The 15,216-nt window shown below is 43.2% G+C and overlaps 1 protein-coding gene across 2 annotated transcripts in view; it reads left to right on the plus strand.

The window, feature by feature from the left end:
• The window catches only part of LOC121328498 (synapsin-1-like), a 58,466-nt gene extending 43,996 nt beyond the window's left edge, over window positions 1-14,470 (plus strand). Inside the window, exons 6-13 of one of the 2 annotated variants that reach the window (XM_041273182.1) lie at window positions 932-994; window positions 2,363-2,505; window positions 8,179-8,253; window positions 8,368-8,470; window positions 8,621-8,755; window positions 10,302-10,413; window positions 11,002-11,722; window positions 14,217-14,470. In XM_041273182.1, coding sequence (XP_041129116.1) covers window positions 932-994; window positions 2,363-2,505; window positions 8,179-8,253; window positions 8,368-8,470; window positions 8,621-8,755; window positions 10,302-10,413; window positions 11,002-11,722; window positions 14,217-14,358 — 1,494 coding nt within the window. In that variant the 3' untranslated portion in view covers window positions 14,359-14,470. The remainder of the gene's footprint in view (window positions 1-931; window positions 995-2,362; window positions 2,506-8,178; window positions 8,254-8,367; window positions 8,471-8,620; window positions 8,756-10,301; window positions 10,414-11,001; window positions 11,723-14,216) is intronic. The other variant, XM_041273183.1, reaches the window with a different exon arrangement.
• The last annotated feature ends 746 nt before the right edge of the window (window positions 14,471-15,216 follow it).

Genomic DNA, 15,216 nt, shown 5'->3' on the forward strand with positions numbered 1-15,216 from the left:
CCTCAGAATCCTGTGGGAAAAAAAAAAAAAAACTTTAAGAAAAATTAAAAGACTTCTAAGCCACAAAATGTCAAAAAATAAATAAACAGGTTAGAAATAAACATCCCCACCCCTTATATATATCACAGTATCACAGAAGATAAATCTATGTTTAATAAGTGAAACATTCAGATTTCAATGGAAAAGGAGACTTGGTATTGAATAGCCTTCTTCCTATAATACTGTTCTTTTGTATTTTATTTCAAATTGTATTCTCAGACACTGTTTGAGATACTGTCTTCATATTTCCCAGTTAAATAAACCCTGCACGCTGATTCTTTTGCTGACCGTGAGATATGACCTAATAGCGACATACGGAGGCCATGTGACTTTTTAAGTTACTTAAGCTCCATTAAAAGATTCATTACATTCTAATTCTCTTTGCCACTGTAAATTTGGACATGCTTTTCCTATGGTTACACTGCATAGTATATCATGATAAAGCAGATTTTTAAGTGTGCTTTACCAGATCTCTCTGTGCTTTACAATGCTTCCCTATGCTTTAGCATACCTCTCTGTGCTTTACAATTCTTCCCTGTGCTTTACCAGACCTCTCTGTGCTTTACAGTGCTTCCCTATGCTTTAGCATACCTCTCTGTGCTTTACAATGCTTCCCTATGCTTTACCATACCTCTCTGTGCTTTACAATACTTCCCTATGCTTTACCATACCTCTCTGTGCTTCACAATGCTTTCACTCTGCTGTATTACACTTTGCAATATTTTTACTAAGGGACACTTTTATAAGCGTAGTGGGGTGGCACCTGTTAGATTATGTGTAGAAATCTATTTTACAGTCAAGCTCTCATTCTATCTAGCTTTCTAGGCGTTTCTCTGAATGTAGTCCAGATGTTTCAGTTGCAATACAATGTACTCTGTTGATTCTTTTGCAGATCACTACCCCAAAGTTTCCAGTCGTGGTAAAGATGGGTCACGCTCATTCTGGAATGGGGAAGGTAAGAGATAAACCTATAATTGGGAGACCTTACACAGAAGCTTTCACCTGCTCTTGCGTTCTAGTTGCCTGCCATGGATATATGTAGGCTAGATCAGCCAAATGGGCATTTTAGTAGTGTGCACCAGCTCCATCTAGTGCACAGCTAGTGTATTGCCAGCTAAACAAAAGGAAACTATTCCAAAATGGCAGATCACTAAATGGAGCTGGCTCTGCTATAAAGATACGCATGCCGATGTTGCCTATACTTCGTGAATCAGTTGCAGAGAACTGAAAGCAGCTTGTGATCTTTGACGTAGTCTAGTTCAGTCCGATTTCTATATAGATGTGCCATCATAGCCTAGTACTGAGCTACAGCTGTGGCTAAAACAGCAGCTACTGAATCTTACAGACAAAATAAATTACACAACATTTGAGTAATTGCATTAAGGACCACTCCAAATGATTTTAATAAAGCAGGGACGGCAATAAGACTCCTATTGCATAGCAGTTTTACCAATCCCAGGTTTTACTACCAGTTTGATTAGCTCCAGTGTGTGTAGGAAACAAGCTCAAGGGTGTCTTGTTAAACTCATAGTGAAAACCAGGAATGCATCAAACTGCTGTGCAATGGGAGTCTTATTTCTATCCATGCAACAGGTACAAAAACCTAAAAAAAAAAAAAAAACTAAGATGCTACTTACTTTTTGTTCATATTCTTATAACAACACATAATACATTTATCATGATACCTTTCCATATTCATTTTGCATGATCCCCATGGTTAGTTTAATTGAGTCACAGTGCCCACAGGTCCATCTCCATAGTGCATTATTAATACTAATGAACAGACCTTAGTAAACCACAATCAATAAAACAACAATACAGCAATAAAATAATTCCAAACAATTACTATACATTCAGAAATAATACACATACTTATATGTACACACATACATACAAGCACCCCCCCCCCACTCCCACCCGGTGGGCGGGGGTGGGCGTGCATGCACAGTGTGGTCCAGTGGTTAAATCCAGGGTACCGGTCCAGGTCATCGGTTCAAAACCCACCTCGGCCACTCACTGACTCACTGTGTGACCCTAAGCAAGTCACTTCACCTCCTTGTGCTCCATCCCTCGGATGAGATGTTAAATCAGCGTCCTATTGTAAGTGACTCTGCATATAATGCACAGTTCACAGCCTGCCTCTGTAAAGCACTTTCTGATGGTGGTCTACTATGAAAGGCGAGATATAAAGATATTATATTATTATTACATAGTGCTTTCCAATGCTATGCTTTTACTAAAATAAGCTTGTATAGGGGATGGTTCCGTTGTTAACAGCGCATTGATTTTCATTAGCTGCGCTCTGTCCTCTCTTCTCTCCCAGGTGAAGGTAGACAATCAGTATGATTTCCAGGACATTGCCAGTGTGGTCGCCCTGACAAAGACCTACGCCACTTCGGAACCCTTCATTGATGCCAAGTACGACGTTCGCATCCAGAAGATCGGCAACAACTACAAGGCGTACATGTGAGTCGTCATCTTCTTCCTCTTCTTGGAAGGCAATCAGATCAGATCTCAAAGTCGGCAAAAGAGGGTTTGTTTTTCATTTTCTTACACTGTGATCTCCTCAGGATGTCTGGAAGATAAACACAGTGGCCGGGTCAGGCCTGGTCAGAACTATTTCTTGGATTGTGATCTGCTCCCAAAAATAACACAGTTGCGCATACCCACAGTAACAGACAGTAAACGAACTGCAACACTAAATAGGCTTTCATTTTGGTGAATGCGGTTGAATTAAGAAAGAAAATGAAGAGAACATTGCCTGCAACCGGGAGTCAAACAGCAGATCAAAATACAGCCTTACTGCATGATTCACTTATACATAAATTATTTTAGAATGAAATAAGGAACTCAGTAAAGCAAGGTTAGACAATACTGTGGCATGAGCCTGTTCCATGGAAAGGACCAGTAACAGATTGGAAACAGCTGGAAGCTGGGTGGAAGTTTGTTGACTACTTATGGTCTAGAAATGCAGCCCACCATGGTGCTGGTTTTATATGCTTTTGTTTTCTTCCTTTAATGATTGTTTAGTCAGACTAGAGGACAGGCTAGGTACATTCCCAGAAGGATAGAGAATAGTCCAGCCTGTCTGTCTGCAACGCTTTAGTTTCGGAAAGCCAAATCGGATAAAAGATAAAGCAGTCTAGCCAAGCGCAATTCCGGAATTGATGGAGGTCTTCACACTCTTATCGTTACATAAACTGTTTTGTAAGTTTAGCACCAGAGAGCCTATCAGCAATCAATTATCAAGACCCCCTCACTGCTCCTCACACAACACAAACCTCTTCTCTGGTGTGTGCGTGGATGAGAGGGGGTGGGTCATGGGAGTAGTCCAGACCCAGTGAGAAGCTATCATCAACTGTGGTTGCTTAGGAATGAAAAAGTGTAGCTGGCACTATATGAGGTTTCCTGGTGATAGAATCTAGCACCATCATGCCAAATCTACACCCTGTTAACCCTGGCCAGTACTTTGAAGTGCAGTACAGAGGACAACACAGTTGGACGATTTAGGACGCAAGTTAGGAGACACTTCTTTGTAAAGGGTCTACATTGAGCCAGGGTGATTCCCCAGTGCTGTAAAATGGTCCAAAGAGCTGGTAACCATCTAGCTGCACCCATATTACACTAAAACAACTTTTGGGATTTATATGAATATATCTACTGAATGTAAAGTTATGGATTTTCACAGGATTGAGTTGAACACATTTTGGGTAAAAATCAGTATATACAGACTTATAGCGTTTGTTTAATCCCAGAAATGTTTTCCTGTAAAAAAACAGTAAAAATTAAACAGAACTGAAACAGCAGATAAACATCAAGTAACAACGAGGCGTAACTTGGATCAATGCAATTTCCTGATCATTGCCATTTGCCTGAAGCTACATGTTTTAGATAAAAAACGCTGATAAAAATTGATGCACCCATTTTACCCATCCAGTAAAGCAGACTTACTGGGAATTACAAAAACGACGAGTGCATTAGTTCAGTGCAGAACACTGGCCAGGTTGTCCCTGGAGCTTAGACTATAAACAATTTTGAAATCAAATTAAATAAACTAGTGTCTTCCAGTCATGACTGGAAGCTTTGTCATCTGCCTGTTATGTTTTCATTTGAAAAGTTTTTCTTTGTTGAAAGTCAGGATATTCACATTTGGAATTCAGAGCTAGCAGAAGGACAAAAAAAAAAAAAAAAAGTTGACAACGATATTCCAGAATAGCACAGAATAAGAAATATATAAAAGCAATGAACAGTTTCATGAGCATTTTTGGTATTAAAGTATATTAGCCCATTCGGTCCTGAATTAGTTTTTTTGCCGCAGTGTTGAGTGGAGTTATCGCCACATCTCTGAAATCCTTCTGTTGACACTTTTTAAATCTGTTCTAAAACATACTTTTTTACTTTGTTTTTTTAATTGTTTGTGTGTTATCTTTGTTGTTTGTTATGTTGTGTTACTTATTTATCTATCATTGCTTTTGTGATGGGGTGGCACTTTGGCGTGGTGTTTAGGACTGCTGCCTCACAGCGCCAGGGCCCCGGGTTAGATTCCAGCCTAGGGGTCTGTCTGTGTGGAGTTTGGATGTTCTCCCCGTGTTCGCATGGGTTTTCTCCAGGTACTCCAGTTTCCTCCCACAATTCAAAGACATGCTGTTCAGGTTGATTGGTCATTCTAAATTGCCCTGTGTGTGTGTGTGTGTGTGTTGCCCTGCAATGGACTGGCGTCCCATCCAGGGCAGGGTGTAGTCCCGCCTTGCGCCCTGTGTCTGCCGGGTTAGGGTCCGGCTCACCGCGACCCTAAAGGATTAAGCGGTTAATGACAATGGGATGCTTTTATGATTGTAAATGCTTGTCTTTATTGTCTTTTTACCATATACAAATTGTACATCGCTTTATAAGTATAACCAATTATTATTATTATTATTATTATTATTATTATTATTATTATTATTATTATTATTATTATTATTATTTCCTAGCTCTATATGCAGTATTGAAAGCGTTAACTGTGTGATGGCTTTTTTGTTTTGCAATAACTGGGCACTTTCATCTGGCTGACGTCAGCGATTGCAGAGAGAGAGAGTGAGTAGGGAGGGGTGGAATCAGTCAAACTATGACTCACAGCTCCCTAAACTCTCTGAGAGAAAAGGAAAGTGGAGAGAGCCTTTGATGCGTCATCCCTGCGCCGACTTTGATTACAGACACTAAATGGGAAATTCCACACAGTGTGAATTAGCCTGTAAAAGTCTCTGCCAAACTCAAAGCAGACACCATGCTCATAAATACATAACACAATGAAATCTTGCAATGCACAGGATATGTAATAGTGAGAGCTGGAACAAACACAAACAGCTCATCCTTTGAAGAGGACTGTGCACCAGTCTAATTTTCGTATTGTCCTGCTCTCCTGAGTTTAACCGGGCTCACAAAACACCATAATAAATCACCTTAGCGGATGCATTTATTTCTGACTCACCGTCTTAAATGAAATATCACGAGGGCTTCCGAGTGGCGCGTCCAGTAAAAGTGCTCCATGTGGAGTGCAGGATGCGTCCTATAGCCTGGAGATCGCTGGTTGGAGTCCAGGTTATGCCATCGCCGGTCGTGGCTGGGAGTTCCTAGGGGGCGGTGCACAATTGGCAGAGAGCCGACCGGGTGGGGATGGTTCGGCAGGGTAATCCTCGGTTCACTGCACACCAGCGACCCCTGTGACCGGCTGGGCGGCTGCAGGTCTGCTGTAGAAGCCACTCAGATCTGTGTTGTCCTCCGGCACTATGGGTCTGGTGGATTCGCTGTAGACCTGCAATGTGAAAAAAGACGGCTTGGTGGGACACGTTTCGGAGGACGTGTGTGTCTGCCGCCGTTTCCCGAGTTGGCGTGGGAGTTGCAATGGTGAACCGGGATATATAAAAATAAAAATAATAACTGGGCAACCAAATTAGGGAGAAAACCAGGGTAAAAACCATTGGCGATGATTAAATGCATCTAAGACTGACCAAATGCATCCAGGGCTGCTATATCCAAGCTAAGGAAGATCACTGTAAATATATCTCATGTATGGTATAATGTATTGTTGATGTATTAAGTAGAGTTTTCTATAACTCTAGAGCGCTCTGCAGTGTGCAGAGTGGAGTTCTCTTTCCTATACTCCTAGAGCGCTCTGCAGTGTTGAGAGTGGAGTTTTCATTCCTATACTACTAGAGCGCTCTGCAGTGTTGAGAGTGGAGTTCTCTTTCCTATAATGGTAGAGCGCTCTGCGGTGTTGAGAGTGGAGTTTTCATTCCTATACTGCTAGAGCGCTCTGCAGTGTCGAGTGGAATTCTCATTCTTATACCACTAGCGTGCTTTGCAGTTCTCAAAAAAATCCCACCCGACATATCAGCAATTACTAAAGATTGCAAATACTGTGTGACACATTTTGTATAGACAAATGTCACAAAGGTCCTCTATGACAGCACAGCAATACATTACATTGAATTGTTATTCAATGTAACTACTAGAGGATGCATTGAATGTAAAAAATCTCCCTCTCCAGTATAGCTTTGTCTCAGATCTTATTGCCCAGAAGACTGCAATATCTATACACCTGACACATCTTCTAACTATTCCTTAATTACAGACCTGCAAACCAAATATTAAAAAGGGCAAAAAGAATGACAGGTTACATTGCTAAAAATGTGGAGTATAACCAAATCTAGGGAAGTTTAAGACTGGATAATGTTCTAGTTAGACCCCCTTCTAGAACACTGTGTGCAGTTTTGGGCACCTCACTATAAAAAAGACATTATTTCACTTGAGAAGGTACAGAGAACTAGGCTGATCCCAGGACTTACTGACATGAGCTATGAGGACGGGTTTACTAAAATAGCACATCCAGTAAAGGTGCTCTGCATGGAGAGCAGGATGTGCAATAAAGCCTGGAGAATACCGGTTCAAGTCCAGGCTATTCCACTGCTGACCATGGACGGGAGCTCCCAGAGGGCGGCGCACAATTTGGGGGTGGGGGCCTAGGTTGGCCAGGGTGTCGTGGGCACCTCACTATAAAAAAGACATTATTTCACTTGAGAAGGTACAGAGAACTAGGCTGATCCCAGGACTTACTGACATGAGCTATGAGGACGGGTTTACTAAAATAGCACATCCAGTAAAGGTGCTCTGCATGGAGAGCAGGATGTGCACTAAAGCCTGGAGAATACCGGTTCAAGTCCAGGCTATTGCACTGCTGACCATGGACGGGAGCTCCCAGAGGGCGGCGCACAATTTGGGGGTGGGGGCCTAGATCGGCCAGGGTGTCGTCGTCTCACCACGCACCAGCAACCCATGTACTCTGGCCGGGCGCCTGTGGGCTTGCCTGTAAGCTGCCCAGGGCTGCGCTGTCCTCCAACACTGTAGCTCTGGGTGGCTGCATAGTGAGTTGGGCTGCTATATATCATTACAGTACACTTTTCTAATTTAATTCATGGAAAAGGAATTATTTTTTGTTATAATACATGTTAACATTTTACATGAAATGTCTCAAATTACTTTGTATTTACATAGTAGTTACTAAAATCTTTTTGGCATGACATAACCCTAACCCTTTTCTCATACAATTATGTACTTGCATATACTGTGAAAAGCAGATGCATTGTATGCCTAACAACATTGCAAAGATGGTAAGCACATATGTATTTACTAAGTAACTACTATGTAAATACACAGTAATTAGAGACAATGTAAAGTATTACTCATGTTATATATAGAGTAATTTTTTCATACAGTTTATCAACTCTTGCCTGTCAGACAAAGTGGTCCCAGTTATGAAATCTGGTGCAATCTGTCACTAATTGCTAAACTAAGGAAACTAGAAGAGGACAGTGTAGTTATGAGACATGCGATTATCAGATATCTTCTGAACAGCCTCTGCAATAATATGCCACATGTTATCACGCTGTTTAGGGGAAATATGGGTTACCAGTTAACATTTGACATCTGATTACATAAACTTGCTTCACGTTAGAATGCATAAAGATGTACAGTGTGTCTATGGCAGGGAACAGGAACTGAAGCGCAGCTCCAGAAGTCATAGTCAAACACAGAAGGCTAAGCCATGGAAAAATGTAATAAACTTACCTTGGGTTTTTTGCCCTTTTTTTCTTTCGACAGGAGAACTTCAATGTCTGGTAATTGGAAAACCAACACAGGGTCGGCAATGCTGGAGCAAGTCGCCATGTCCGACAAGTGAGAAACAACGCAGATGTTCAGTTAATTTTTTTTATTGAGAAAGTTATTTAAAAAAAAATGTGTGAATCTACAGTGCGGGGTTCTAATGTCTGCCTCTTTTTCTCTCATTAGATACAGGCAGTGGGTAGACGCCTGCGCAGACGTCTTTGGGGGCCTTGATATGTGTGCAGTGGAGGCTCTCCATGGCAAGGATGGCAAAGATTACATCATCGAGGTGAGAGGTTGTGACAGCGCTATAGAAATGGATATCATTGGCATTTTTCATTGTGCTATGCTCAAACCCTAGGAAGTTTGAGATTTAGATGACTAGCAGCATCTTTCACAGTCCTGGTTTTAAATGTGTCGTAACGCCTGTCTGTCGCAGGTGGTTGGCTGCTCCATGCCTCTCATCGGAGAGCACCAAGATGAAGACCGGACCCTCATCGCAGAACTGGTGCTGAGCAAGATGAACCAGACCCTGTCCAAGACTTCCCTCCCCTCCCCAGTCCAGCCAGCTCAGGTACTGAGCTTCCTCCCTGCCTGCCTGCCTGCTAACCCTAACCCCAAGCCTGGAGTACCACAATAGCACACGCCTCCACATGGTGTGGGATAGGTCTTTGGTCCAGATCTGCTTTTAATAATTCCACTAATTTCTTCCCTAAACCACTGAACATAGATCCCTAGAAAGGGATAAGAAATGTGACCTTAGAGCAAAACCAGCAAAAAAAAAAAAAAAAAAAAAAAGAGGGCTATTCATTTCTTTTTGAGATTCTTTTTTTAAAACACGCCAGCACAGATGCATTGTGGCTAGATGCCTTCTTCAGTGTGTATTCAAACAAAACATGTTTTATCTAGTTAAAATCAAAATAAGACAATCTACAACAATTGTTTCTCGGTAACTTCTTTTACAATGAACTGTAAAATTCAATTACAGACCTGGGACTAATGACAGTTCCCCATTTAAACCTCCTGGAGATGCAGTTGGAAGCCGATGTATCCACGTTCCTTGTTTTTGTAACAGTATTTCATCACGATCACCGCCTTGGATTCGTAGTCAAATTCAATATCCAAGCATCTAAGGGAGCAGATGTCATGTCGCATTTGGTTAAAAATGTCTCGCTTCTGATGCTTTAGGATCTTAATCCTAACCCTTACCCACCGGTCGCTGGACGTTGTACCCCAAAAGGGAGTACTCTCTCAGTGTTGGGGAAGTTACTTTTTTTTATTAATTTATTTCTATATTTTAAATAAGTCGTCGTCGCCAATGAATTTTACCCCGGTTTTCTCCCCAGTTTGGTATGCCCAACTATTTTTTTTATCCCGGTTCACCGCTGCAACCCCCCCGGAGACTCGGGGAAGGGAGGCTGGAGCAGGCGTGCTCCGAAACGCCCTCCTGCCAATCCGGCATTTTTCGCACTGCGGATCCACAGCGAAGCAGACCTGTAGTGCCGGAGGACAACACAGATCTGAATGGCTCCACTGCAGACCCGAAGGCGCCCTATCGGCCACAGGGGTCGCTGGTGCGCGGGGAACCGTGCATTCCCCGGCTGACCTAATCCCTCCCTACCCGGGCAGTGCTCGGCCAATGGAGCACCGCCCCCTAGGAGTCCCTGGTCACGGTCGGCAATGACAGAGCCTGGATTCCAACCTGCGATCTCCAGGCTATAGGGCGCATCCTGCACCCGGGAAGTTACTGTTTAAAGTAATCTGATTACATTTTTAAGTAACTTATAACTGTGATGGTTCATTTTCCAGACAGCGGGTTCAATAGTCAAGTCTTCAAAGAATATTTGAACCGCACCCTGATAAATAAATCTCTTTGTAAAATGTAAACCATGCATGAGAAGTAACTTCTTGTAACTGTAACTATTTTTTTTTTTCAAAGTAATCAGGTAGTTACAGTTCTGTTCAAGTAACTTGTAACTCTAATGGATTCTTTTTTAAAAGCAACTTCCTCAACACTGGAGGGGGCATTGGCTTGGCATTGTCTGCCTTATTTGTAGAAAACGTCCTCATCTGCTTGCAATCCTGTTTCTCTAACAGTCTTCCTCTGTTCATTATTTTAGCCCCAGCCCCCAGTGCAGCAGGCAGTCTCCCCACAGCCCTCGCAGGCACAGACTCGGTCAGTCCCAGGGTCTCAGCAAGGACCCCCAGCTCAACAGCGCCCCTCTCCTCAAGGTGAGTCACTAACAACCGCACTACGGTAAAAAATAAATCATATAGTCACATCAGGTACACAGAGTGTGTTTTCTGGGAAAATTAAGTTCCAGGTTTGGTTTCATATACAGTGTAAGTCTCCCAGTACAAATGCCTCAACTGTAAGGTTTGTTTTTTGAAGAAATTTGATCGCAAATGACATTGTAGAACATTAATATAGTTTTTTTTTTGTTTTTTTTGTTTTTTTTATTGCAAGCAGCTTTATTATATATTGTGCAGAAGAAATATTCTCAATACTACAATGCTTCCCTACGCTTTACCATACCTCTGTGCTTTACAATGCTCCCCTATGCTTTATGATACCTCTCTGTGTTTTACAATGCTTCACTATGCTTTACCAGACCTCTCTGTGCTTCACAATGCTTCCCCATGCTTTACCATACCTCTGTGCTTTACAATGCTTCCCTATACTTTACCATACCTCTGTGCTTTACAATGCTTCCCTATGCTTTACAATACCTCTCTGTGCTTTACAATGCTTTCACTTTATTACACTTTGCTTTTGCCGTGGGACAATTTTATAAGGGAAATCTCTCTTCTCTTCCATAGGTGGCCCCCAACAGCCTCCCTTTGGCCCTCAAGTAGCACGCCAGGGGCCCCCCTCCCAGCAAAGACCCTCCCCTCAAGGCCAACCGATCCAGGGTCTGAGTCCGGCAGCCTTGAACCAGCCCCCCTCACAGCAGCAACACCGAGCCCCCAGCCCCAGCTCCCAGCACCCTCCCTCTCAGCTCCCACCCCAGCAACAGAGGCAGCCCAGCCCCGGGGGGCAGGCAGGGGGGCACCCGATAGCAACCCAGCAGCGACAGCCAGGCCCCGGGGCCCAGCAGCCCCAGCAGAGGCCCCCGTCAGCTCAGAGCTCCCCCCAGCGCAGTCTCAGCGGCTCCCCTCAGATGCAGAGACAACCACAGCAGCCACAGCAGCAGCAGCAGCAGCAGCAGCCACAGCCCCAGCAAAGACCAGGCCCCATGCCCAAGCCTGCAGTCTCCCAGCAGCAGAGGCCCCCGCAGCAGAGGCCTCCGCAGCAGAGGCTACCTGGCCAAGGAGCCCCCCAGACCCCTTCCCAGCAGCAACGGCCGGCCTCCCAGGGCCCTCCTCCGCAAGGCAGGCCCCTGCCACCCACCACCCAGCAGCCCAGGCCCTCCGCACAGGGGGGCCCTCAGGGGGGAGCAGGGGGCCGCCCGCCCATGCAGCAGAAGCCTCAGCCTCCCGTGAAACCCAGCCAGGATCAGAGCATGGGAATACCACCCCAGCAGCAGCACCCCCAGCTCAAGTAAGGATTTGAATTTGACAGCAAACAGGGGAAAGCCTGCTAGTTTTCTCAGTAAATTGCAGGTGATGGAAGGCAGCGTTAGGTCAAAACGTTTGTGATTCAATTGCTGAATCACTGTTCTCTCCCACAATAGAAAGAGAAATGCAAGTTAATATTTTTAAATGCTTGGTCCGTTTTTGGGACTGGGGAAATGCAGGCTTCGCCCTACTTCCACAGCAAGATATTTGCATGAAGTTTTTATAAGAAATTCATTCTGTCATTTTCTTTGGCCAGTGTTTTCCTGTGTGTGCCGTATTCACTTCCTTTGCTTAAGGTCACACGATCTGCTGCACGACTCTTGGAGTGAAATTGACCGAGAGACCAGGAAGTGATTAGGTTCCAGGAAGCTGCTGCAACTTCTGTAGAATTTAAATGATTCCTGATTTAATGGTGCCCGTGCTAGAGATTGCATGACAGTTGTATGGTGCTTGCTTTTATTCTGAGAGTTTCTGGGGTCTGCTGCTACAATATTGAGTTTACATCACTTCTGTCAATCTGCCTTCGATTGCAAAAAACAGAATAGTCAATGCAAAGAAGCAATTGAAATGACCATTTTCTAAATTGGAAATCTAAAACTAAGACACTTGATTGCTTCTGTTTTGAATTACTACTAATGACTCAATTAACTTAAGAATGCAAACAGTTAAAGCCCAATTGGTTATTGCTAAATAAATAAATAGATAAATAAATAAATAAATAAATCCTCTGTAACAAGGGGTGGAAGGGTTCTTTGTGTATTTTTTTTGATATGTCGCATTAGGACCATCCCATGAATCGTGATAAATATCGTATCGCAAAATGTAGCACGACAGAAGTGTGTGATGACACCCTAATGCAAATATAGCGTGGCATACAGGAAACAACGTTCCATTACACACAAATGTATGTAATTCAAACTATTTTAAGAAGTACAGCCGTGGCAAGAGGTTTTGCATCACCCTATAGAATTAACTCATTTTGCTTCATGAAGTCGAATGAAACCTGCCGAATAATGTTAACATATTGAATTACACACCGTTTTGGAGTTTTCCCCCATACACTTAACGAAAAACTGACCAATGTAAAAACGTTACATTTCGAAATCTAACAAGAAATTCTACTGTACTACTATGATGGCTTCCAGTAGTATATATTTTGTAGTTTCTTTGTTAAATTAAAGGTCTAAATGAAGTTCACAGTTTATTTAATTATATCTAGGCTTGCTACTTTTCGATATTAAATCGGTAAAGCTCGTTAAACATTGAATTCCCCAAACCAGTCAGACTGAAATAGATTTATATCTGATAAACGTCTGAGAAACCACTCGCTATTTTTTAAATTTTCCTACCAAAAACAATCATTTACAAATCAGCTCTAGTTTGTTTAGTTTGTATACTTGCTGTCTGTCCCGTCTCCGTTTCGCTCTGATTGGCTAGGGGTCGCTGTCAGTCATCTCAGTGGCATGTTAGTACTGTGGTTTCACTGTGATGTCACTTCACCCAATTCTGACAGGTCTCGTTGCCTGGAGCAGCGCTAGAATGCTCTCATTCATTTAAATGGCAATCATCAGACCGGCACCGACTGTGCACTTTCATTTGCCAGCTACAGTGTCTGTCATTCAGTGTGCCGACTTACATTCTTTAAAAAAATAAACTTGAATAGGAGCAAGCATAATTATGACTCAATTCTAAAATTCTAGGTGATGCAAAACTTTTGGCCACAGCTGTATGGCCATTTAATTTTTAAAGTAATTGTAGTTGCATAAATATTCTCCAGCATGCACATCCATTCACGACATTGGTCTCAAATGGGCAGTTCTCAAAGAAGCTGTTGGGCAGTTCATTTTAAAACACGATCTCCACTCGCTTGAAGATATCTCTGTATACAACCCTACTTCCATGGGGTCCCCACCCCTTTATTGGCTATTCCCCTGTCTATAACCAATCAGCTGCTTTCCCTGTTGACTGACATGCTTTCAGCCAGTAACATGACCCAGGAGACAGTACTTGGGTGACTAAAGCAGTGACAGACTTCCTGGAAGGAAAGGCAAGCAAACTGAGAACTTTGTGTAGTACCAGAAGTCAGATTTCAAATGAAAATTTCCTAGAACGCGTGTTTCTTTATTAACTGTACATTTGAGACCTATTGTAGCGAATGCAGGGGTATCCAAATGATCCGGCTCCTGGAGAGCCATTACTCCACTCCAGGTTTCACAGGTAAATAATGAACTACTTCAGGGTCTGGGTGGAGATTTGATAGGATTAACCATTTAGAGCAGGGCTGGAACAAAGACCTGGAGTGGATCAGTGGACACCTTTGATTGAATTAAAGATTTATGGGACCATGTTTTTTTTTTTTTTTTTTTTGGTTGGGTCGACAGGTAGGTGGACCCTCTTTTCACTTTCCCTCCCCAGGGAGTGTGCATGACTTTAATAGTTTTTTTTTCTCCTATTACTGCTCTCCTCTCTTTTTGTAGCAAATCCCAGTCTCTTACCAATGCCTTCAACATTCCAGAACCTTTGGCGGCTCCCCGTTCAACCCTTAGCCACGACGAGGAGAAAGCAGAGACCATCCGGAACCTGCGCAAGTCCTTCGTGAGCCTCTTCTCAACGGATTGACCCCCCAAAACACAAACTAACCCCCCCCCCCCCTCCGACTGAGAAACCATCCACAACCTCCGCGAGCCTCTTCTCAATAGAGTGACCCCCAAAACACAAACTAACCCCCACCTGATTGGGGGTGGAGAAACCACTCTTTGGTACAGGTGTCCAGGAAGTCCTTCGTGAGAAGAGTTGCCTCAACGGAGTGACCCCCACCCCACCCCCCCCCCAAAACAGGCTGCTTGAGCAACCAGCCAGCCCCCAGGCCTCAGAATGTTTTATAGGTGGCGTACCTTGAATCAAGTGCATTTTTTTCAAAACGACTCAACTGTAAAAGACCTTGAAAAAAATATGAATGATGTCCAATTGAGCAAATAATTAGATAATTGATGTTAATTGAGAGCTTAAGTTGGAATGAAAACATGAACAACCTTGTAGTCCTTGAGGACCGGAGTGGGACACCCCTGGGTTAGGGTGTACAGAATTCAATAACTCTCTCACCCATTTCATTTTCAGTTCTTGACATCCTCAAAGCGTTACAGAAGCCCCTGCTGTGTTAACAAGACACAATACAATACAATACAATACAATACAATACAATACGTCAGCTGGAGCCATTTGCTGTTGTGCTCCTCGTTTGTGGAACTCTGTTCCGGTTATCTCAAACAAATATGTTTTTGAATTTGATTTAAAAGATTCGACTGTGCCAACATGCCTGATAAGACTCGGGACGGAGTCCCAAACTCAGGGAGCATAACGACCCTTCTCGCCCCTCCTAGTTTTAGACAACTTCTAGGAACTACCAAAAGTTCAGAATTCTCCGATCTCAAGTTGTGACTCATAAGGTGCCAACAGTTTCTGTAAATATAAATATAA

Source organism: Polyodon spathula, chromosome 16 (assembly GCF_017654505.1).
Source record: "Polyodon spathula isolate WHYD16114869_AA chromosome 16, ASM1765450v1, whole genome shotgun sequence".
Classification (NCBI taxonomy): Eukaryota; Metazoa; Chordata; class Actinopteri; order Acipenseriformes; family Polyodontidae; genus Polyodon; species Polyodon spathula.